Source organism: Ipomoea nil, unplaced genomic scaffold, assembly GCF_001879475.1.
Source record: "Ipomoea nil cultivar Tokyo-kokei standard unplaced genomic scaffold, Asagao_1.1 scaffold3321, whole genome shotgun sequence".
Lineage (NCBI taxonomy): Eukaryota > Viridiplantae > Streptophyta > Magnoliopsida > Solanales > Convolvulaceae > Ipomoea > Ipomoea nil.
This window is the reverse complement of record NW_017619749.1, coordinates 1,011,260-1,032,540: the sequence shown is the minus strand read 5'-3', so window position 1 is coordinate 1,032,540 and position 21,281 is coordinate 1,011,260. Positions and strand designations below refer to the sequence as shown.

Sequence of the window (21,281 nt, the reverse complement as noted above, 5' to 3'; positions counted from 1 at the left end):
CATTCATTATGGATTTTTAGTTCATTCATTCTGAATTTTTAGTTCATTTATTATGAATTTTTAGTTCATTTATTATGGATTTTTAGTTCATTGATTCTGGATATATACTTCAAATTATGCACAACATAATGTTGTTGCCGGGAATTGAAACTGATTTTTTTTTTTAAGTGGACGCGCGTTTTTAGTCAAAACGACGTTGCATGGTGCACACGGTTGCACAGCATAATTTGTCAGGATGAGATAGTTGTTCAATTCTTCTTTTCTTTTTACGTTTCTCAAATCTGACTAGGTGAATATTTTTTAGAAGACATAATTATAAACCTAAAGAAAAAATAATAATTTATTTAGAAACTCTATGAATTGAACAAATAATTAATCAAAAAAATTTCTTGAATATATTATTCTGAAACTAGAATTATCGTATCTGAGGTTTGAATTCACAACCTCCCATATAAAGGAGCAATTTGGTGTCATTGGACTACAATGTCCTTGGCATGAATTCAAGCTAATATTAATATAGTATACTGACACACGCAAGGGGCTGTTTATTTCTTTTTCTGCATTTATATATGCCCCTTCATCTTTCCATTTCTCTTTATTTCCCCCTTGTTTGATTTTCTCCTTCCTTTTGCTTTTTTGCTGCTCGCCCTTGGCTGCCATAGTAAGTTCGTTTTTTTTTTTTTTTGAAAGAGACTCGTAATCGCCTGCGGCTAGCCGGTTTGGCCAGCCGTGCAATGCCGGACGATCGCACAATTCACGCACCGCGCACGTATATATATCAGAGCAAAAATTTATAGTATCAGAGCAATATATATATATATATATATATATATATATATATATATATATATATATATATATATATATATATATGAATTATTTCACGCACCACGCACACATATATATCAGAGCAATAATTCATAGTATCAGAGCAATATATATAAATTATTGCTCTGATATATATGTGTGCGTGGTGCGTGCAATAATTCATATATATATATATATATATATATATATATATATATATATATATATATATATATAATATGAATTATTTCACGCACCGCGCACGTATATATATCTGAGCAATATATATATATATATATATATATATATATATATATATATATATATATATATATATATATATATATATATATATAGCTATATGTATAGACAAACCTTAGCATGGCCTTCAAGACTTCAACCCTATTAAAACCTCAGTCATCAGCTGAGTTTGAGTGTTGTGGTGCTAGCAGTCAAGAAAGAAAGAAAGAAAGAAACTTGAAGGTATGCATATGGTATAGATTGTTGATATACGTTTGAGATCGATGCATGTTTCTTCAATTCTGTTAGAGATCATGCAATGATAATGTGTGTATTAGTTTTGAGATACATATATTCGTCTGTATCACTGTATGTATGTTTCTGTAATAAGGGTTTTTGGTAGGACGATAGAATTGTCTATTTCTTTCGAGCTCCATTGAAATTATAATTTCCTGTTTGATTCGTGTGATTTATTGCAATTTCGAGGTGAATTACTATTTTGTCTTTGTTATTGTTATTATAAAAAGATTTTTTATTTTTTTTTTAAAGAATGGATGTGGACAGAGCTAGGGAAGAGATATGGAGTTGGTTACCCAGAGAGAAGAAATTTTCGGGGCAAATGATCGCTGAAATTACTAACAACTTCAGCCATGTCCTAGGAAATGGAGACTCTGTCACTGTATACAAAGTAAGGTTCGTTCATGAGCGATGGGTGGTGGTGAAGTATCGGAACGCGGAGTCCGATCAAGGGGAAAAGGCGTTCATCACGGAAGTTGCTGTGCTTTCCAGGTTCCAACACCCTAACATGGTTACCTTTGTGGGCTGTGTGCGCTGCAATGACTGTGGGATCACCACCATCGTTTCCGAGTATATGCCCAACGGAAGCCTAGACGCTCATATATCTTAATGGGCGTCAATGCCGTTTTCCTGGCCAAGACTGTTGCACATCTTGATAGGCGTTGGGAAAGCGATGGCTTATCTTCACTCGGGGGGCGTTGTTCACCGCGACATTGCTTCCCGGAACATCCTATTAGATGGTGAATTCAACGGCAAGCTAAATGACTTCGGGCTGTACAAGCTGCTCGCTGCTGGGAATGGTTATTTTGCTACTCATGTGTATCCTAACAATAGGCGCCCCATGGACAACGCAGGAAGATGTGCATCAGTTTGGCAGGGTGGTGTTGGAAGTGTTGCACTAGAGACGCTCCCTGGACCAAAGGCGAGCGGTGTTGAGCTGGATTGAAAGACTGATAAGACAAGGGCGGGACGGCATACCGAGGATGAGATGCGTGAGATCCATACAAATTGACAAACTTAGGGACCTATTTCGGTGCATTCAAGGGGCCTGGTGGAGACTACTGCTTTTCAGTGCTTGCAGTCATGTCCCCACGCAAGGCCCTCAATGACTCAGGTGGTGGCTCGCCTCCAACACTCTCTGGACTTGCAAACCCACAGCCACCGCCTGAGTCATTGAGGGCCTTGCGTGGGGACATGACTGCAAGCACTGAAAAGCAGTAGTTTCCACCAGGCCCCTTGAATGCACTGAAATAGGCCCCCAAGTCTACCGGTTTGTATGGATCTCACGCGTCTCATGAAATTAGACTAATTTAGCTAAAAAAAAAATTAGTTGCATTTGAAAATGGTTAATTAGCTATAGGTGTTGTGTTATAATTCCCGACCAACAAGCCAACATGTTTTGTTATTCAATATTACTTTATATAATTGTGGTTGGTTTCACTTCAGGTGTCTAAAATAGGTGTGACAAGTATATTAGTGACGGCTGGCAAAGGAATAGATCTTAAAACTTTATGGAAAGGGCTCTCAGCATTCAATCAGTACAACCCGTTCGCAATTAAGCCGCAAATGCCGCCCCGTAACCGAATTGTGCACCCAGAACCACTGCAAATGCCAAAACTTTCTGCATATGCCTTGCAAGTTTAAAAGGCCATTGAGCCACCGCCGACACATTTAGCCATTTGTATCAACTTCTTGCAACTGTTGCAGTAGGAACAGAAAGTAAAAAGCATTTACTTTACATTTCTTTGAGAATAAAGAATAGAAAACTAGAGAATTGAAATAACGTTAAATGTTGAAGAAATGTATTAAATTTCTCAGATCTCAATGATTGTATAATAGCTTCCAAAAAAGTTCCTATGGAAGAACTCGAGAGATTGGCCGTGTCTTCTTTGAAGGAAGTTCATATTTCATACTTCATAGTTCATCATCTATTATATATAGGTATCCTATACTATTGAAAGAATTCTTATATGCAAATGAGCAAAAAGAATGGAATCTCTGGCATTGTTATATCCAATCTCTCCTCTGTTCAGTATAAAGAAGATTCCGATGATACTGCCGGGCATCCTATACATTATGATTTGGAGTTGAGTAATTTCTCCTCGTCACTCGACATATCAGTCATGGAGAGCGGAACGTTCGATTTGTTGGTCATTTTGTTCCACTCGTTTTCTACACGAAAGAATGCCCACTGGAAGCGTCGGAAAATCTCCAAGGCGGTAATTGTGAACAAGGTTAGGTAATTGTGACGCAGATGGGCAGACAACTTGTATGTCCACGTGCATCGTAGTATCAGGTTGCTCCCGATTACCCAGAAATAAACCTGCAAGATCCCGAATCACATGTTCATAAGGAACTCCAAATCAGAATTGGATATCCTAATCTTCTGCCATAAGAAGTAAAGCAAATGGTCTTACCCATTGTCGTCCATATAACACATTTGATAAGAAATTAGGCTTGTTGAACTTGAAGATTCGAGTGAAGCAACTGGCAGAAAAGAAAAATATTTCGAGTTAGCACAAAATCAATGTTAAAAAGAAGCATTTGAGGCCCTTCAATGGTTAGAAAAAAAGAAGATATTTCTTACCTCAGGTCCCAATCTCTGTTCAGATCCCAGTAGAACGAGTACAGAGAGTTCAAAACACTGGAGAGTAGCCACAAAGGTCGATAGATGTTAACCCAGTTTTCGGGGAAGACATGATACTTAAGGGCTGATAGAAATATCACCGGTACTGCAGTCGAATACTTTAAAGCTGAAATCATATGTCAAACAAGATTAGTATCACATTTATTGTCAACTACATACACATATATGTACGTGTGTGTATAAGATAAAGGTTAAAATAAATAAATAAAAAGAATGGAGAGAGCTAGCCATATTGCCATATACCATTGAATAGGGCGTTTTTCTCTCTAGTATCCTTGTATTGCCGAAGACATTGAAAGAGACGAAAAAAATATGGCAACACAAGAACTATAGGAATTGCAACAGAGTGACTTCCACAAACGGAATCAGCTTCAAACCACGCGATGGTGGCTACCTACACATTTTAAGGTATATCTTTCAGATACTATTCTCGAGACCTACTAAGTAAAGATAAAATAGAAATTCTAACCTGGCGATGAACCATTCGACAAACTGAACGCTCCAAATCCGAAAAGACCTGCAATTAATATCATACAGAAACGTTACTTCAAGCAATAGACACATCTACATCCCCTAGTAAATACCAAGAAAAATGCACACCTTTGACATGGAGGTAAATATATCGGCCACAAAAAAGTCAGGAAAAGTAATGGCCTGCATTTATAGAATCAAAATTAGATAAGGAAATATTTATTTTCATGTTAAGAAAGCAAACAGAGCTATCAAGCATCTGAAGTTTTGACCGGTGGGAATCTGTTGGATGTCTGTAACATCAAGCTATAGAAACCATGGGTCCCAAAAAAAAAAAAAAAAAAAAAACATTTTGTTCATAGACCGCGAAGATGCAAACTTACTTGTAGCGGGAAAACTATCCTCCAAAAGGTCCTCAAGAAAAAGTAGCGAGTTGATAAATAAAAAATATCAAAGGGAGATATCAGTGCCATTGACAAAGCAGCATATAAGAGAACCTGCACTTGCATTAGGTGAAATTTAATAGAATGTACCAAATATTTATTATTAGAGTAGATAGATACATGGTTGCAGTAGGCGCTAGTCGTGCGGTAGAGTAGCGCCTAGCGCCTATGCGGCTAACTATATATATATATATATAAAATGAAAAAAAATTAGCAAGACCAAGCCGACCAGATTAACTCGGCTAACACGACCGAAATGGACGAGTTAACTCGGCCGAGTTAGGCACTAGGTGGCTGCCTAGTCGGCTGAGTTAGGCGCTAGGCAGGCGCCTAATCGGCCGGTCGCCTAGGCGGGCGCCTAGGGGGGAAATCGCCTTGACCTAGGGACGCCTAGACCGATTTTTGCAACAGTGGATAGATATGGTCAGTGCAAAGAGTAAAGACTTGCATTACTTCTCAATTAGTATGGAGACCTAATGTTAAAATATACACATGGGTACTAGGAAAAACTACGGACTTTACTAAGAATGTTTAAGATTAAAAAGGGTGTACTAGAAGTAAATGTAAGAGCAAAACTTAGCAACTAGGAGAGGAAGCATCTATTACACTGGTTGGGAGGCAGCCAAAGAGACCTCTCCATGTGAATAAAGATATAGATAGGCCGTCATGCTAGTAGGCACGATAATAGTCATCCAGGTGGCACACTGCAATATGAAGCGAGCACAAGCAAGTCAACATACAGAAACAGTAAATTTCAATGTAGATAGATAAAACAAACATATACCCTCCAAATTTCTCTGTGACTGAGATGATTTTGGTCAAGATCAAAAATTTTAGGATAGTTGACATTAGACTGCATAAAAACCCATAAGTTCACGCCCCAAAACCAAACCATCAGAGTCTGCAATGACCAAAAGGGAGAAGAAAATCTTATAAGACAGCAGAGTAGAAAGCATTAAAAGTTGTAAAGTCTATAATAAATCAGAACGCAAACTAACCACAAGAAGAAGAGGATTATAGTACAGAAAAGCCTCATATAAAAATAAATCTCTCAAGTTTACACTCATCCTCATAACTGAATCCCAACTAATCTGCAAATTAAACTCACATATCAGCCGGCAGAGGTTATAAAAAATAATTCCTTACAACAATGTGAAAAGTGAAAACACCAAAGATTTTATACTGACCTTACAACAAGCAAAACCCCACACGAAAAAAAGAAGCACCTGAAAATATGATCTTTGTTAGACTCTTAAAAAGTAGAAGGGTTAAGCAAAGCAGAAACATAATCAACAAGGCATGCATACATAAAACTACAGAAATAGCATGGCAAAAGGAAAAGAAAATTCCTTTTGGCTTTCAAGAATATGCTTTGTAAAAACACTGAAACACTCGATCCAATGCTATTTCAATGTTTCAAGTAACTAGAAAATTGCAAAAAAGTCTTTCAAAAAAAAAAAAAAAAAAAAAAAAAAAAAAAAAAAAAAAAAACAAGAAAGAAAATTGCAAAATTAATTATATTTCACATTCATCTTATGCATTTAGTCCATACTAAGTGTGTGTGTGTGTGTGTGTTGTTGTTGCAGAAAACCTTTAACCTGCTACCAACAAATAACATGCCCAGTAAACAATGTTAATAGATCTCCTTTCAACAGCCATAGAAAAAAAAAAAAAAAAAAAAAAAAAAGGCAAAAGAACTTGAAATGAAAAGGCTAAAAATGTAAACTTATCCTGGTGGCCTAATTTTGAGTGAGGAATATGATGAAATTGACACCTTAAATCTCCAAAGCAAGACTGGAGATGGCAATATTGCCGTGGTGCTCAGTGGTGTGCTCACACCCTTCATTTCGTTCACCTCAATTGCATCCGAAAAAACTTCAACACTATTTCCCAGTTCAACTGTACAAAGTAGTTTATTTGCAACCATTATGAGTACATATTGCATAACCAATACACAAAAGAGAAGGTAACCAATTGCATGATTTGCTGCAAGCTCAAAGGCAAAACCCAATCTTACCAGGATCAGAAACAACTACTCGGCTTCCAGACTTCCGAAGATGCGGACTGTTAACAGTAGTAGTAGTCACAAGACCCCCAAACATAGATGGAGGTAGCAGAAGAAAGAATAACTACCAGAATTTAAGTAGTTGTCCTCCCCTGCTCCAAACTTGTAACTAGGAAAAATAAATAAGCATTTCAAACATAATGGCTACTGGAAAGATGATTGAATATTTGAATCTCATCAATTGGCAGAAGACAAGAAGGCAAAGATTAGAATAATTACAATGGATAAAAAATGCAGAAAGATAAGCCTTTCCCCTTCGATTGGATAAATACTAACTCAACATGAAGCATAGAAGTGTAAAGTGTTATATAAGTTCACTATTGAAGACTCTGGAAAAAAAAAAAATGCTACCATTTTGAGTTCAACTTTCATAAATCTCCATGAACAAACTTGAACCATAAATTTGGAATTTTTTTGGGTACAATTTAACAGTATCCATTGAAGATGAATGCAATCCAACCAAATCCATAAAACATGACTTCAATCAACAGCACTGCAACTATGTGAACTATGTTAAGAATTTTGATTAGGAAAGGCCATGTCTTGAATTGACCTCATAATACAATACCAGGGCCAATTATAAACCTCCCATTTAGGAAATGCCATCCCTTTAGAATGATGCTTAGTCTAACAGGTTTTTTGCTTCAAATTACTTGTTTTTTAGCAGAAAAAATATATACCCAACACAAGCACGAGCATAAGACAGTGGTGTAAGAAACAAAATGAACTTCCATCTCCAAAACTCGCAACAAAAAATTCTACCCTCACAACACGAGTAAATCTTAACAAAAGCAACCAAAGAAAAACACATACATCTAGATCCAAACACGGCACGCGGATGAGAGTTTGAGAAAGATAACACAAAATTATAAAGTTAGCTTAGCTATGCACGATCGAAGTGCGAATTGCATAACCGGATCTGAAGGATTATGCAATCAATCTTTAAACCAGAATTTGAATATACGGATAGTAAGATACATACAATGTGGCTTGGAGATTTCCCGGTGACCGGACAAAGAACTGACGGAAAGCTGCCAAGATCTGATTTTGGTGCCAACTTCTTGTAAACTTAGACTAGAAACAAAAGGGAAATGGAATTGTTTTTCTTTTTAATTTTCTCGTTGTTCTGACTTCTGACTCGTAAGAATTAAGAAAAGGGACGCCTGCGAATTGGATTTTTTTAATTCCTACATTTCACCCCTTTCAAGTTTACAAATTGGAAATTTTGCGCTTTCCAAAAAAAAAAAAAAAAAAAAAAAAAAAATCAAGATTGAATGCGAATTAAATTCAAATTAGTTTCATTGTAATGGCGATAACGGATTCTATATGCTTAAAAATAAAAAATTGTGACATACATCGATTCAATATTTAAATGTAATATTGATCAATAATAAAGTAATATTTTAAAAAATATATAATATTTTTATATTTTAATTTAAAAATATTATATTTTTTAATTATAAGTAACAAATATTTTATTCTTAATTAATATTATATTTTTCAATATAATACATTTTCATATTGACCTTACTTGTGTCAAAGATCTCGTCACATTAGAGTCACTAAAAAAATGCACTATTTCATTCAAAGATGTCACTTCAAGTAAAAATGTCTGACAATAATGCTCATAAAAAAGTGATATTTGCACTTCAAATGTATATTTCAATTACATATTTTGTATCGAGCGACAGAACATAATTATCATACGAAATGATGAGTTTGATTATTATATCTTCTATCGCAAATTATGCCGTGCAACCGAATGCACCATGCGCATGGTGCATTCGATGTAAAACGACGTCGTTTTGGTTAAAAACGCGCGTCCCACTTAAAGAAGAAATCAGGTTCGATTATCGGCAATAGCATTTTTATATATCCATAAATTCATAACTATATATCCATAGTGAATGAATGAAGTAAAAATCCACAATGAATGACCTAAATATCCACAGTGAATGAATGAAGTAAATATCTACAATGAATGAACTAAATATCCATAAATTCATAACTATATATCCACAAATTCATAATTATATATCCAGAAATTCATAACTATATATCCACAATAATGTTATTGCCGAGATTCAAACCTGTTTTTTTTTTAAAGTAGGACGCGCGTTTTTAGGCAAAACAATGTCGTTTTGTATAGTATGCACCATGCGCATCAGCGCATGGTGTATTCGGTTGTACAGCATAACTATTGCTCTTCTATCGATTGAGCCTGTAGCACAAAATATTGTTAGTGTAATATACATTTCATGTGTAATTTGTGTGTTACATAAGTGTGAGTTTCCTCATTAGTCATTACCCATAAAATAAAACAAATAAAGCAATATTATTGGGCCAAATCCCTGGATATAAGCAGTGGCCCAAAACAACTGTATCAATTTAAAACGAGGCCCGGTAAGGTTAGTCAAGCCCACACGTGTGGTCTGGTGAACTGACCGCCGCCGGATTCCGAATGATCCAACGGTGCCGTTGGTGGCGAAATACACAGTTGCCGAAAATGGGTTTGAGAATCCTGGAGCTATGGAAAGCAAGTGCGATGATGTTGGAAACCCCGAAGGGATGGCGCCGATTCTACAGCTCAAATTCGAAGGCGGTGGACTTGAAAACGCTAAAGCCAATGATTATGGAGAAGATTCGGAACCGGGCCAATGATTATCCGGTCAAAGCCACGGCGGTTTTGGCCCAGGAAACCCTCAACGCGCGAGGTTTACTCTACCGCGGCGTCTCCGATCTCCTCCGCCATTTGCCCGTCTGGACGTGCAAGTAAATCGCTCTTCCTATTGTTATCTCTCCTTATGAAAAAGCTTTTTTCACTGCCACAATTAGCTGCTTCAAAGTGCCAGAAATCGTAACAAAAGCTGGCACAGGTAGCTCGGTTAATTCTCAGATGATATATTGTGAATTAAGCCTTTAACTGAATCACTGTAATTTACTCTTTCACAATCTTATTTGGTTAGAATGTGAGGCACTAGGGCCTGAGGGATTTCGCCTTTCTTAATTTATCTTTATTACAAACGATTGGAGTTGCAGTGAGAGAAATGTGATTTATGAAAGAGATAAGCTCTGAGTTGGTTGTTGAATTGCAGATACTGTCCAGAAGTGTATGTTGGGGAGAGTGGCCATTTGATTCGAACTTGTGGCGGTTATCGAAGGCAGGCTGCAAAGATCAAGGCTCATGAATGGATCAAAGCATGCTTGAATGACATTCTGGTTCCTGTGGAAGCATATCATATTCATGTGCAAAACACAGTTCATAATGTCACCAAACCCCAAGAAAGATTTGGTCAGGACAGAATCCCAGCAATTGTGGAACTGTGCTTACATGCAGGAGCCAATCCAAGTGATCAAAGTGCATATATGGAATCAAGAACTGGTTTCGAACTTGCAGAAGCTCCATCTGACAAGGAGATGAAGCTGGTGGCAATAGAGACACTAAAGGCATGGGAAGCACTTAGAAATGGAGTTCAGAAGCTGCTAGTGGTGTTCCCAGTAAAGGTCTGCAAACTCTGCTCAGAAGTTCATGTGGGACAACATTCTGGGAACAAGGCTCGAATCTGCAGAATACATGAAAGTTGGCACGAAGCTCACCTTTGGAAGAAGGCGGGAGTGGATGATTTGGTTCCTGCAAAGAGAGTCTGGTACCAGAGACCCCAAGATCCTCCAGTACTCGTGGATGAAGGTCGCAACTACTATGGACATTCTCCAGCCGTTATAGATATATGTGTTAAGGCAGGCGCAATCGCCCCATCCAAATACTTTTCCATAATGAAAGCTGATGGATTATCCTCGCCTATCTGAGTCGAATACAATGGCATCTTTGTGTTCTTGGCTAAATGCAGTTTCTTGTAACACAAATGTACAACATTCTATTCTCTGCTATAAAGGATTTCAGTTATGGCACTTGTTGAACAGATGCATTAAAACGAGAAGAAAATCGGGTATGGATTGAAAACAACAAAAGGCTGTTCTATCTGTATTAAACTAAAATGTACTCTTACAAGTTACAAGGAGACAATTTGGACATAGAAGCAAAATATAGATTAATGTAGGGAAAGTCAATAATACACATGAGCACAGAAAGACACTCGTGCAAGCTATCTTTATGAAGAGAGAATTGGCAAATAAAAGAAAACTTGTCTGGGAAAAATCAGCAAAAGCTCCATCATTTTACCATTCAGAACCGTCGGGGAATGAATCGAGAGCGTTTTGCTTCCCATCAACGTAGAACTCGACGACTGCTTGCATTCTAGGAAGTTTATCCGGGTGGTAATTTACGTGAACTATAACCGGCTTCAGCTTTTTGAGATTAGTATCTTTTCTCACAGTCTTGAACAAGACCTTGCTATTCATAAAGAGGTATATATCCATGGTTCTCCTAGAAGCATGAAGTCCGATGTAACCAGGATGTGATGGGTAGTAGAGTTCTTCGTTAAAAACTGCCTGGTCCCAGGAGTTTGGCTGCCGAGCAAGCCTGTCAGCAACTCGATCCAAGAGTTCAATTGAAGGAATCGTTGACCTTATATAAAAGAAACCGGAATTATAAACCCATATCCGCATTGTATGAGCGTAGCGGGCCCAACCCATTGCAGGTTCATCAAAGACATCATTGTATCCATAAGCTGTCATATTATTGTGGCCATCACTCATGGACTCCACATCCGAATCCCGATATAAATGATCAAAGGGATTCTGTAAATAGACAATGTCAACGTCTGAAAGGAGGACACTATACCCAAGCTGCAAAAACTCTCGCAAGATTCGGAACTTCAATCCAGACACAGCATGGTTACCTCCACTTTTTCCAACAGAATCGACGGCCTCATCCGGGTCCCTCTTGTAGAAAGGCACCTCATTTTCCTTGCAAAAGTTCACAATAGTGTTGTCTAACGCCACAACCAGGTAATTGGGGATTCCAACTTTTTTAATGCTCGTAAACCAGACCTCCAGCATGGCCTTCACATTTGAATTAGCCAGTGCAACTATGATCTCTTTCCCAATAGCAACCTCCGCCAATATCTTAGCCAGTCTCGGATTCACAGATTCATCAGGAATGACAAGAGGATTAGTTCTCAGACTCTTGACAGTACCAAAAGGCCCAGCTTTTTGCGGTTTATCCAACACCACAATTTGCTGCTCTACATTACCCTTTTGCTGCTCCGCTAGCCGTAGCTTTTCAGTTAGCCCCCGCACCTGCTTCTGCAACTCACCATTCCTGTCAGACAACTTCATGATCTCCGATTTCAACATGTTTACCCGCTCAGAAGATTCACACGAGGAAGAGTCGCCCTAGGAGGAAAATGAAAAGTTAAGAACCATACACTCGACCATGACATCAATTATATCAGCATCAGATTACTAATTCACTTTTTTGAGTGACGAGGGAAACCCGCAGCCACTACACAGGGTGTGCACCAGGTAAACCCCGCCTTGTGACCCTAACCGGCAAAGAACAACCAACCTGGTTGCCCTTAGTTGACTGACTCAAACCAAGAAGGACAATAGGCCACTCCCACTGGAGTCGAACTTGTAACATTGTGGTTTACCGACCCACGTTTCATTCAAATCTAAAATGCATGACACCACATTTTTTATTCAGGCAGAAGTGGATGATGTTCTTCCTTACAATTCCAGAAACTTTCTTAACGTAACTATCAATACAGATGGTCATATACCTATCAAACTCACTTCACAAGAAATTGCTTGAACAGATCTTCAAAAATCAGCTCGAATAGAAATGGATAAACATCGTCCCAGGAAACTAAACCCTATAATTTATTCATTTTTTTTTTAAATATTAACCTAGATTTCAAAAACGCCATCGCAGAGAGCTCGTGAATCAGACAGCTTATCCGGAATCAACACATAAGAAAAATTCAGTAAGATGAACTAAATTTCTAACGGAAACAGCATGCACTAGAGTCAACCAATGATGCATATCAACGAGAAAATGAATACATTACTGGTAATATAATAATCCATGAACACAGACCTGAAGATTCAATTTGGAGAGTTTGCGAGTCTGGGTCTGCGGCGGATTGGATGAGAAGAATCCATTAGGGTAGAGGAAAGCGAAGACGCAACCCATCAGAACTCCGAAAGCTATCGCGGCCCCGATTCGAGATCCGCGTGTAGATTGGCCGGATTTCTCTCTCCGACCAGCCATGTTTCCTCCTCTCTTACAAGAAAACTTTCCTCTCTTATTTCTCCCAAAGACAGGAAAAAATCTTTCTAGACCATGAAGTGAAGATTACTCCACTTTGCAAAGAAGGAAATAAAAATCCAAACTTGAATACGTTCTTGACTTTTGGTTCTAAAAGCTCTGTCCCGATCGTATTTATTATATATATATCACTCGTATTTAAGATTTAAGATTAAAAGTCTTCGTTTTTGTGCTGGGAGTGGCACCGTCGTGGTCTCGTGTATAGAGGCATAGAGCAGGTACGAGTCGCTGGCGTAGTGAGTTGCGATCTTGTGTTCCGCGGAACACGCAACGCATTTCTGGTTGTCGTTTAAGGATGTAACAACCGATGATTGTTCGCGACAACATTTAGATTTCGATTATAAAATCACAGCCGATGACGTGGAACAATCGTTGACTATTAGCCTCTGTGCAAATTGCAGATTATAGAAATGTTTTTATGGGCGCATGGAATGGGGCTCACCTAACCATCGCAAAATTAGAAGTTCAATTTTCAGTAATTTATTAGTCTTTTTATTTAATTCAATTAATTATAAACAATTTAAGGCAGTTTATCTCTGTATGATTTTATCTCTTTATAACCATTTACCAACCAGGATTACCAGATTATATTTACACAATACACTCTCAGATAATGATTCTTTTTTAATCACATTATATATATATATATATATATATATATATATATATATATATATATGAAATAATTACAGAATGGTTATCTGAAAATCTAAATCTGAAATGAAGAAAATATTGCAAAGTTGGAGATTACCAGAAACCCAGAAGGGTCTTTAATAAGGAGGCTGAAAATTTATAAAGAAAGAAGCTTTTTGATAAATCATTAATCAATCATGCATGGAACCATGGAAGTTCTCAGTTCTTGATCTTTGGTACTACAAAATATCAAACAAAGACATATTCTGCTTGCTAATACTACCCCCCACCATTGCTACCCAAGAAAAGGAGAAGATGGGAGACAAAATGAGGGGCAAGAATGGAATAAAGACTGCCAAAACTAGTGTGTATGTACAAGAGACTGCAATTTCATCATCATCAGCACCCACATATATAGACACTTTTTAAGGTTTTCAGTTTTCACTGCTGCTGAATTGTGAAAAAGACTGCAAAAGTTGGATTTAATGCTAAAAAGGAACATTGGCTTCCCACATCAGATGGAAGGGAACTGCTAGCTGGATCTGTGTGATGCCGACGAGTTTTCCTGCAAATCAAAGAACAGTAATGAAATTCAGCGGCTAAAGGACCTATGCGTCTCGAGTGGTTAAAATGACAGAATACACACAGAGATTGGTATGGGATAAGAGAGAGAACTCGTACATTGTTCTCGCTGGTAATATAAGAAACTACTACGGTAATGTCATCCAGCTTGCCACCATAATAACGAAATCCGGCTTCTTGGGCTGCGGTAGAGAAAGGTGTCTGCCTGTTTTTATCCTGTGCTCGCTGACGTGCCAATGCTGCTATCTTCTGAGCAGTCACCTGTGGCCCTAAGCCAGCTCTTGTAGCATGAACCACAACTGCAGTAATATCGCTGTTATAGAGATTGTCAAAGAGGCCATCTGTACCAGCAATTATGACATCTCCTCGAGCAACTGGAACTTTGAACACCTATAGAATACAAAATAATTAGTCTTAACAGAGAACTAAATTGTGTGGGAAGGCACCGAGGTCTCTGGTTCATTGCAGACATGTTTGTATGAAGTACTGGGAGGCATTAACTGACCTGTCCAGAGCTCGGGAGATCACCAGCGTTGCCACATTCTAATTGATATGTGAAATTGAAATCATGCTGCTGAGAAGGAGATCTGAAAACAGTACATCCATCCCTCACCACCATGAATCCACTATCGCCTAAATTGATGGCATGGAGACCCTGCTGTAAACAGGGAAATCAAGAAAGACTTCAACCAAACATTTGTTTTAAAATGATATGACATTCTAATTATCACCCTCTAAAACAGTCCTTTTGATTCAAGGAACAGAAGGATGACTTCATTTTCCCTGTAATTGCTAGAATCTCATACTTGCACCAAAAGACAAGATTTTGTTTGTTGATAACTCAGGGTACATACCTGATCTGTAAGGGCAATGATACAAGCAGTTGAAGAACCTTTTGCTTTTGTACACATGTAAGCTTTCTCCAAGACCCTGGCAGGGTCTATGGAACCCTTTGGTTCCTCCCGAACTGCTGTAGCAGAGTAAGACATTAGCTCTCGTGCGTACTGCCCAGAATCAACACCAACATCAGCCCATCCACCAACACCATCAGCAACACCAATTGCTTGTTCATCACCACAAATGAAGTGAGCATCCTCTCCACCAGTCTCTTCTTTGTCGGGATGAGGTAAGTAACACGATCCAGAATTAAGCTTCAGGTTCCTGCCAATGTGGATCTTCCTGTAATTGGCACCAATTAACAGATTAAACAAACTAAAAAACACTCCAAGTGATGTACAACTTTATCATGTGTAGGAACTTTTAATGCTCATTTCTGGGTAAATTCCTATTTGCACGAGGAAAGCTAATAATGGCAAAAAAAATTGTTTTAGTTCCCAAAAAGTAAAAGGGGTAAAGCTAAAACAAAATACCCTTCTGAAGAGTCTGCTGAATTTTCAAATTGCCCCCTGTGCACAGAGTTATCAAAGGACACATCAGGAGCAGTGCCAGTAGAGAAACATGCAGGTGATGATTTGTTGAACCTATTCGATCCAAATCCTTCATGTGGATTGACACTGCCGCTTCTCTTTGCAACAATATATGTAAAATATCCATACAGCAAAAAGGAATTGGGCTGATTTTTACTCCTCAGACTCATGCTAGCTTTCCTACAATTCTCGAAACTTCTATTGCTGTTAAAAATAGCATTATTCCCCGATACACCAGGTTGAAGGTGCCTGGAGGAAATTTTACGTAATGAACAGTCCACAAGAGAAGATCCAGAACCACAAGCAGCCATTGGTGTGTTCTGAGATTCAATGCCTGAAGAAAGCTTAGTCGGATCGGATATCAATTGATCAATGTGATAGCCACAGACCTGGAATGCAGGCCCTGACACTGATGGAATAGAAATTGCACGAGAAAATGCGCCAACAACTGAAAGATTCTTCCTTCGATTAACTGTATGTAGATTCGCCTGAGCAGCAGCTAAAGTTCCAGGTCGAACAAAATCATGCACACCAGCAAGTGATGCAGATGGCAGTGAATGGAACAGCTTTGAATGGCCTGATAACAACAATCTACCCTGAGCAACCAAAATCTCCACCGACTCCTGACACCCACTTTGACAGCCAAAAATCAATCTTTCAAATCCATGCTTTTTTGCACTCCGTACTATCAACAGGTTTTTAAACGGCATATTGGCTCTTCAAAAAATATAGGTTCCTTTGCACCCAACTATATGTGGACACATGGAAACAGAACCACCAACCCAACAAGCAAAAGAAGATATCATAACTCTAACTACATTTACTGACCAGTAGAAAATCAGTTTGCTGAACAGCCTGCACTAATACACCTCAAATTACGAAATCCAGACACCTGTATGTATAGCATAATAGATTAATAGGCAACACAAGATAGACACAGAATTCATATTCATAACAACAAAATCTTAAATTTTCAAACAGAAGTATTCGGACATGCATTGGGAATGCCTCAACAATTCAATAAATATTTATTTAAGAAAAAAAAATGGCCTATCAAATCAAGTTCTTTTTTTTTTTTTTTTTTGAAAATATCAAATCAAGTTCTCTTCATCCCAAACATGACATAACGAAATTAATATATTTTCTGATCATTATATATCTGTAGTTCTGGTTCAATAGGCCCTGGAGAAAGGACGAGCGTGGTCAAACCAAGTAACCACACCTTCAAGCAATCCAAAAGCATTTTTAATAAAAGGGAAATAAATAATTCATATAAATTCGAAAAAACGAAAACAGTAAATAAATATCCAAATTACAAAACTGATTAAGTTCAACACCAAATCTATTTAAAAGAAAAAGAAAAAAAAAATGAAAGGGCCGTTAAAATCACTGGTTTATATTTTATAATAACAACCAAGAAACCAAGAAATGAAACCTATAAAAATGGAGCACCTTTGCGAATGAAGAAAGAGATCAAAAGAGAACGCCAATAATCAAAGCCAAAGTATTGAGTTCGTCGATTCACTATCACGAATCTCTCGATCGTCGGTTAGCGGCAACCGACGAGCCTGCCGCCCTTTTTTCCCGCCAAAGCAATAGCTCTCTCGCTCGATAGCTATGGCGGAACGATGGTGTTGATCGTAGAGACGGCGAAGTCCAGGTGTGGGTAACACCGGGCAGAAAAACTGATCAGGTGAAAGTTCTGGGAGCTTTGAGCTAATCTCCCTCAAACCCTAAAAATTTGGGGGAAGTTTGACTTTTCAATCATATCCAATCAAATCATGGAACGGGTAAACCCGTAAATAGTTGCTCATAGTCAAAATAGAAGCTGGAATGTTCTTCTTTCGTGACCATACTGCCCTTCCGAAAAGGATACTGCTGAGGATAATTTAGTCATTCCCTGCAAAGTTATGTCGGTTTTACTGTTTTATCATTATCCTTAAAATAAAATTTCGTCCAGTTTTGTGGGACTGCCATTTACGTGCCATCGTCCACCCAATCTCGTGGATCTCGACAACTCGTGGAACCACCTACGATTGAGTACTCGCCACCAACCTCAATATTTTGTTAATAATTCCATTTTTTGTCAGATCTAAATTAAGTCCTACCAATTGGAGTAAGAATCGTAATTTTTGTGGATGAATTTAATTTATATAAAAAATTTCTCAATTGTACTTGTTGCACAAAGTTTTTAGTATGATTAACTTTTTATATGCAATTTGTAAGTTATGGTTTATAGTTTACCTAATAATTTAAGATCTTCCTAATATGATATACTTCTATTGTAATTTACAATTTGGGGGTAAATATTATGTTTACCTAATAATTTAAGATCTTCTTAATATTATATATTTCTACTGTAGTTTACAATTTGGGGATAAATATTATGTTTTGGTTAATCAAAGTCCAATAAGAAGCATTGTCTTGAGCAAAATATGAAGGTTATAAGCGGATAAGGGTGCTATCTGACTGTCAGACGGTGTGTAATCTTTTTAATGGATCTCCAGTGGACTTATCAATGCCGGCTGCGTTATCAATGAATGCAAGGATTTTCGAAGACACTTTGAAGTAGTGTCAGTTAGTTTCATTTATAGATCAGTGAATAAGCTTGCCCAGGCTTTAACTAGAGCTGCTCGTTCTCAAACTGATCCCTCTGTGTGATTTTCTCCCGTTCCTATTTGTCTCGTACACTTGATTTAATAAAGTTCTAGTCTTTCCTTTCAAAATAAAAAAGGTCCAATAAGATAATTTCAGCAAACCAGAGTGATTATACAATTATAATTAAATATAAGTTTTAGTAACATAGGGCAACAGTGAAGTTTTGAAGGAAGTCTATCCTCAAATTGACAACCTAGTAAAGAGGATTTGTGCGCCATACTGAGGCTGCAAGGTCATGGACTGCATGGGGGCATGAACATACGACGGAGAAACAACAAAAGAGTAGCGTTGGATGATCATGGCCAGGACAATCTTAGCCTCCACGAGAGCAAGGTTTTGGCCAACGCAGATTCTGGGACCTAAACCAAATGGAAACAAAGAAGCAGGATGCTTCTGAGACGACGACTCTGCAAATCTCATCGGGTTGAATTCGTGTGAATCTTCCCCCCATATTTCTGGGTCGTGATGGATGGCAATCATAGCCAAGTAAAACTGTGTGTTTGCAGGAATCTCTAACATCCCTAGCTTAACATTCTTGGACGTTTGCCTCATCAACATCACTGCCGGTGGATAAAGTCTCAGACTCTCATTTATGATCATACTTACAGTTTTGAAATCTGGTAAATTTTCTGCAGTGGGTGGCTTATTTCTGCAGGTCTGGGCAACTTCTTCTCTAGCTTTTTCCTGCCATTCTTGATGTAAAGCCAGAAGCAGGAAAGCCCAGGTCAAAACATTTGCAGTTGTTTCTTTTCCTGCAAAATAGAATGTTTTGCACTCGTTTATTATCTCCTCTGTATCCAATCTCTCATCTTCACCATCCTGATTCTTATACGGGGACATCAACAGCGAAAGCAGACTATTTCCATTCTCTGAAGTTTTCCTAATCAGCCTCCTTATTGCTTCTCGAGTTTCATTCTCCAGTTTCCACCTCGTCCTGTTCTTCCTGGTAGGCAAGAATCTGAACCCCGGGATATACACGCTTCGGATCGCCTGCAAAACCAGGTTCACCTGCAGTTCTTGGAGCTCAAATATGCGTTTCCCCTCTTCAAAACTGCTCCCAAAAGCTGTTCTGGAAATCACTTCAGCTGAGAGGTTATGCATTTCCCTGTGCATCTCAACCTCAAACTCATTTCTTTCTCCTCTTTCTTCTTCCCACTTCTCTAATAACTCCCTCGTAGTAGCTACCATTTCTGGAACCCACCCCTGTTTATATAATATAATGAACGATCCATTAGTATATACCAATGTTGAAAAAATAGCTAGGTCCCTCTAGGCACCTGGGGACAGCCTAGAACACCTAGAGCGCCTAGAAGACTGACCACCTAGCGCCTAAGCGCGATTTTTGCAACACTAGTATAAACTAAATCAGACCCAGATTTGTTACATTAATTCCTTGATTTACAAAAAAGACATAATTAGTGCACTCTAAGTGAAGTTAGCATTCTAACTTTAGGTGACAAAAGAACACAAACTTACAATGTCAATAGATCGATTTTAAACTTAGAACTTTGTCCTAGTTGGTACATTAATTATTTTATTGAGCTTGAAAAATTGAGAGTATACATAATATTTTTTCTAAAAAAAAAATACCTTAACATATTCCAAATTAAATGCCCGGGTAGTGATCCTACGGTGGAGAGCCCACTTGTCGCCGGAAAGCCCAACAAGGCCCTCTCCCAGCAGCAGCTTAGAGAGAGGGTTGAACTTAGTCTTCTCAAACGACCCATCAGTGTTTAGCAAGATCTGTTTGACTAAGCCCGGTTCAGCAACTGCCAGCCTGGGGACCGGCCCGAACCAATACAGGAAGTTCTTCCCGTAGATCGTTGACCAGTTGTAGTAGTGCGGAGCCACCCGGTGAAGTACATCGTGGTTAATGGAAGAGATCGGCTTTGCCTCCGCGTCGGCGATCATCTTCCGCCGGGACTCCGCCGTGTTTCCGTAGATTGGACGGTAGGCGGGGCCGCCTATACCTTGCCTCCTGAAGTGACGCTGAATGCTTAGCGGGACCCACAGGAGGGAGTAAATGGACTTGGTGATGAAGAAGAGGAGGAATAGTAGCAGCGACACGAGCGTGATCGCCGTCAAATCCATGGTGAAAACGTGAACAGCACAGTGATGATGGAAAGAAGGTTTGGTTTCGTTTTCATGGAAGAAGACGATGATGGAAACGGAGGGGCCCAGTGCGTGCGTGATCCGATTCGCAGCGTTGAAAACTGATTTATTGCAGCTCTGCCTTTTATTTCCTATAATTTAATAACAAACAAGTATTTAGGTGATTACAATTTTTTTTTTTTTGAAAGTTACTGGTTCTATTACATTGTAATATGTGTTCATATATTTTCATGACAACGCTTTCACTGAGGCTCGAACTCATAATCTTCCAAATGAAAGTCCAATCCGGGTACCATTAGACCACATAGTCCTAGTAGGTGATTACAATATGGGCATACTAATTTTAAACTTATAGGACCTTATATCGAACAATCAGCTCACCAGTTAGACTCTAATTTGATTATGTGTGCACATAGATCCAATACACACCTTTCATTATCTAAACCTTTTTTCCCTCACATTGGTACCTTCACTTGTGATATTAAGTCATATAAGAACAACTACGCTAAGTACGAGGGGCATTAAACATTTTTGTTGGGCTTGGTCAGCTGGGATCATAGTGACAGGAACGAATTTTCCTCTTGAGGTATACCCCTTCCTATTCGATGTAAAAAAATAAAAATTAAACTAGTAGTATTATAATGAATATCGTACCTAAAATCATGAGTTC

The 21,281-nt window shown here is 38.4% G+C and overlaps 6 protein-coding genes across 7 annotated transcripts; 2 read left to right on the top strand and 4 right to left on the bottom strand.

Annotated features, from left to right (window-relative positions):
* Positions 1-1,963: 1,963 nt before the first annotated feature.
* On the top strand, positions 1,964-2,565 carry LOC109169774 (serine/threonine-protein kinase At3g07070-like). Its single transcript, XM_019318669.1, has 2 exons — positions 1,964-2,266; positions 2,389-2,565. The coding sequence occupies exons 1-2, from the start codon at positions 1,964-1,966 to the stop codon at positions 2,563-2,565; spliced, it is 480 nt and encodes a 159-aa protein (XP_019174214.1).
* Positions 2,566-3,137: 572 nt separating this feature from the next.
* Positions 3,138-8,169, bottom strand: LOC109170657 (SPX and EXS domain-containing protein 5-like). The gene is made up of 14 exons (XM_019319857.1): positions 7,953-8,169; positions 6,923-7,079; positions 6,680-6,804; positions 6,093-6,131; positions 5,904-5,996; positions 5,690-5,806; positions 5,514-5,609; positions 4,846-4,959; positions 4,592-4,645; positions 4,461-4,508; positions 4,235-4,385; positions 3,932-4,097; positions 3,762-3,831; positions 3,138-3,667 (listed from the first exon to the last, which is right to left on the bottom strand). The coding sequence occupies exons 2-14, from the start codon at positions 7,005-7,007 to the stop codon at positions 3,419-3,421; spliced, it is 1,407 nt and encodes a 468-aa protein (XP_019175402.1). The 5' UTR covers positions 7,008-7,079; positions 7,953-8,169; the 3' UTR covers positions 3,138-3,418.
* Positions 8,170-9,387: 1,218 nt separating this feature from the next.
* LOC109170287 (APO protein 4, mitochondrial-like) lies at positions 9,388-10,883 on the top strand. The gene is made up of 2 exons (XM_019319329.1): positions 9,388-9,742; positions 10,066-10,883. Exons 1-2 carry the CDS (start codon positions 9,432-9,434, stop codon positions 10,775-10,777), a joined length of 1,023 nt encoding a protein of 340 aa, XP_019174874.1. The 5' UTR covers positions 9,388-9,431; the 3' UTR covers positions 10,778-10,883.
* A 111-nt stretch (positions 10,884-10,994) lies between these two features.
* LOC109170286 (arabinosyltransferase RRA3-like) lies at positions 10,995-13,332 on the bottom strand. The gene is made up of 2 exons (XM_019319328.1): positions 12,969-13,332; positions 10,995-12,265 (listed from the first exon to the last, which is right to left on the bottom strand). The coding sequence occupies exons 1-2, from the start codon at positions 13,140-13,142 to the stop codon at positions 11,147-11,149; spliced, it is 1,293 nt and encodes a 430-aa protein (XP_019174873.1). The 5' UTR covers positions 13,143-13,332; the 3' UTR covers positions 10,995-11,146.
* A 656-nt stretch (positions 13,333-13,988) lies between these two features.
* On the bottom strand, positions 13,989-17,637 carry LOC109170284 (probable protein phosphatase 2C 55). Of its 2 annotated transcripts, none has more exons than XM_019319324.1 (6): positions 17,294-17,637; positions 15,785-16,733; positions 15,269-15,593; positions 14,920-15,072; positions 14,514-14,804; positions 13,989-14,397 (listed from the first exon to the last, which is right to left on the bottom strand). In XM_019319324.1, exons 2-6 carry the CDS (start codon positions 16,549-16,551, stop codon positions 14,365-14,367), a joined length of 1,569 nt encoding a protein of 522 aa, XP_019174869.1. In that variant the 5' UTR covers positions 16,552-16,733; positions 17,294-17,637; the 3' UTR covers positions 13,989-14,364. The 2 variants fall into 2 exon arrangements, with proteins under 2 accessions (XP_019174869.1, XP_019174871.1); XM_019319326.1 differs by having other exon boundaries at positions 14,920-15,069.
* Positions 17,638-18,593: 956 nt separating this feature from the next.
* Positions 18,594-20,708, bottom strand: LOC109170285 (cytochrome P450 734A1). The gene is made up of 2 exons (XM_019319327.1): positions 20,090-20,708; positions 18,594-19,702 (listed from the first exon to the last, which is right to left on the bottom strand). Exons 1-2 carry the CDS (start codon positions 20,588-20,590, stop codon positions 18,680-18,682), a joined length of 1,524 nt encoding a protein of 507 aa, XP_019174872.1. The 5' UTR covers positions 20,591-20,708; the 3' UTR covers positions 18,594-18,679.
* Between the last annotated feature and the right edge of the window lie 573 nt (positions 20,709-21,281).

Excerpts from the sequence above, each read along its gene's own strand:
- LOC109169774 (XM_019318669.1), top strand. The coding sequence starts at position 1,964 with ATGCCGTTTTCCTGGCCAAGACTGTTGCACATCTTGATAGGCGTTGGG. Across the intron at positions 2,267-2,388 it reads AGACGCTCCCTGGACCAAAG|GGGCCTGGTGGAGACTACTG; the intron begins GCGAGCGGTGTT and ends GGTGCATTCAAG.
- LOC109170657 (XM_019319857.1), bottom strand. The coding sequence starts at position 7,007 with ATGTTTGGGGGTCTTGTGACTACTACTACTGTTAACAGTCCGCATCTT. Across the intron at positions 4,960-5,513 it reads CTTTGGCTGCCTCCCAACCA|GTTCTCTTATATGCTGCTTT; the intron begins GTGTAATAGATG and ends ATGCAAGTGCAG. Across the intron at positions 4,646-4,845 it reads GGATAGTTTTCCCGCTACAA|GCCATTACTTTTCCTGACTT; the intron begins GTAAGTTTGCAT and ends CTATAAATGCAG.
- LOC109170287 (XM_019319329.1), top strand. The coding sequence starts at position 9,432 with ATGATCCAACGGTGCCGTTGGTGGCGAAATACACAGTTGCCGAAAATG. Across the intron at positions 9,743-10,065 it reads TTGCCCGTCTGGACGTGCAA|ATACTGTCCAGAAGTGTATG; the intron begins GTAAATCGCTCT and ends GTTGAATTGCAG.
- LOC109170286 (XM_019319328.1), bottom strand. The coding sequence starts at position 13,142 with ATGGCTGGTCGGAGAGAGAAATCCGGCCAATCTACACGCGGATCTCGA. Across the intron at positions 12,266-12,968 it reads TCTCCAAATTGAATCTTCAG|GGCGACTCTTCCTCGTGTGA; the intron begins GTCTGTGTTCAT and ends TTTTCCTCCTAG.
- LOC109170284 (XM_019319324.1), bottom strand. The coding sequence starts at position 16,551 with ATGCCGTTTAAAAACCTGTTGATAGTACGGAGTGCAAAAAAGCATGGA. Across the intron at positions 15,073-15,268 it reads TCATTGCCCTTACAGATCAG|CAGGGTCTCCATGCCATCAA; the intron begins GTATGTACCCTG and ends CCCTGTTTACAG. Across the intron at positions 14,398-14,513 it reads ATATTACCAGCGAGAACAAT|GAAAACTCGTCGGCATCACA; the intron begins GTACGAGTTCTC and ends TTTGATTTGCAG.
- LOC109170285 (XM_019319327.1), bottom strand. The coding sequence starts at position 20,590 with ATGGATTTGACGGCGATCACGCTCGTGTCGCTGCTACTATTCCTCCTC. Across the intron at positions 19,703-20,089 it reads TTAATTTGGAATATGTTAAG|GGGTGGGTTCCAGAAATGGT; the intron begins GTATTTTTTTTT and ends TTATATAAACAG.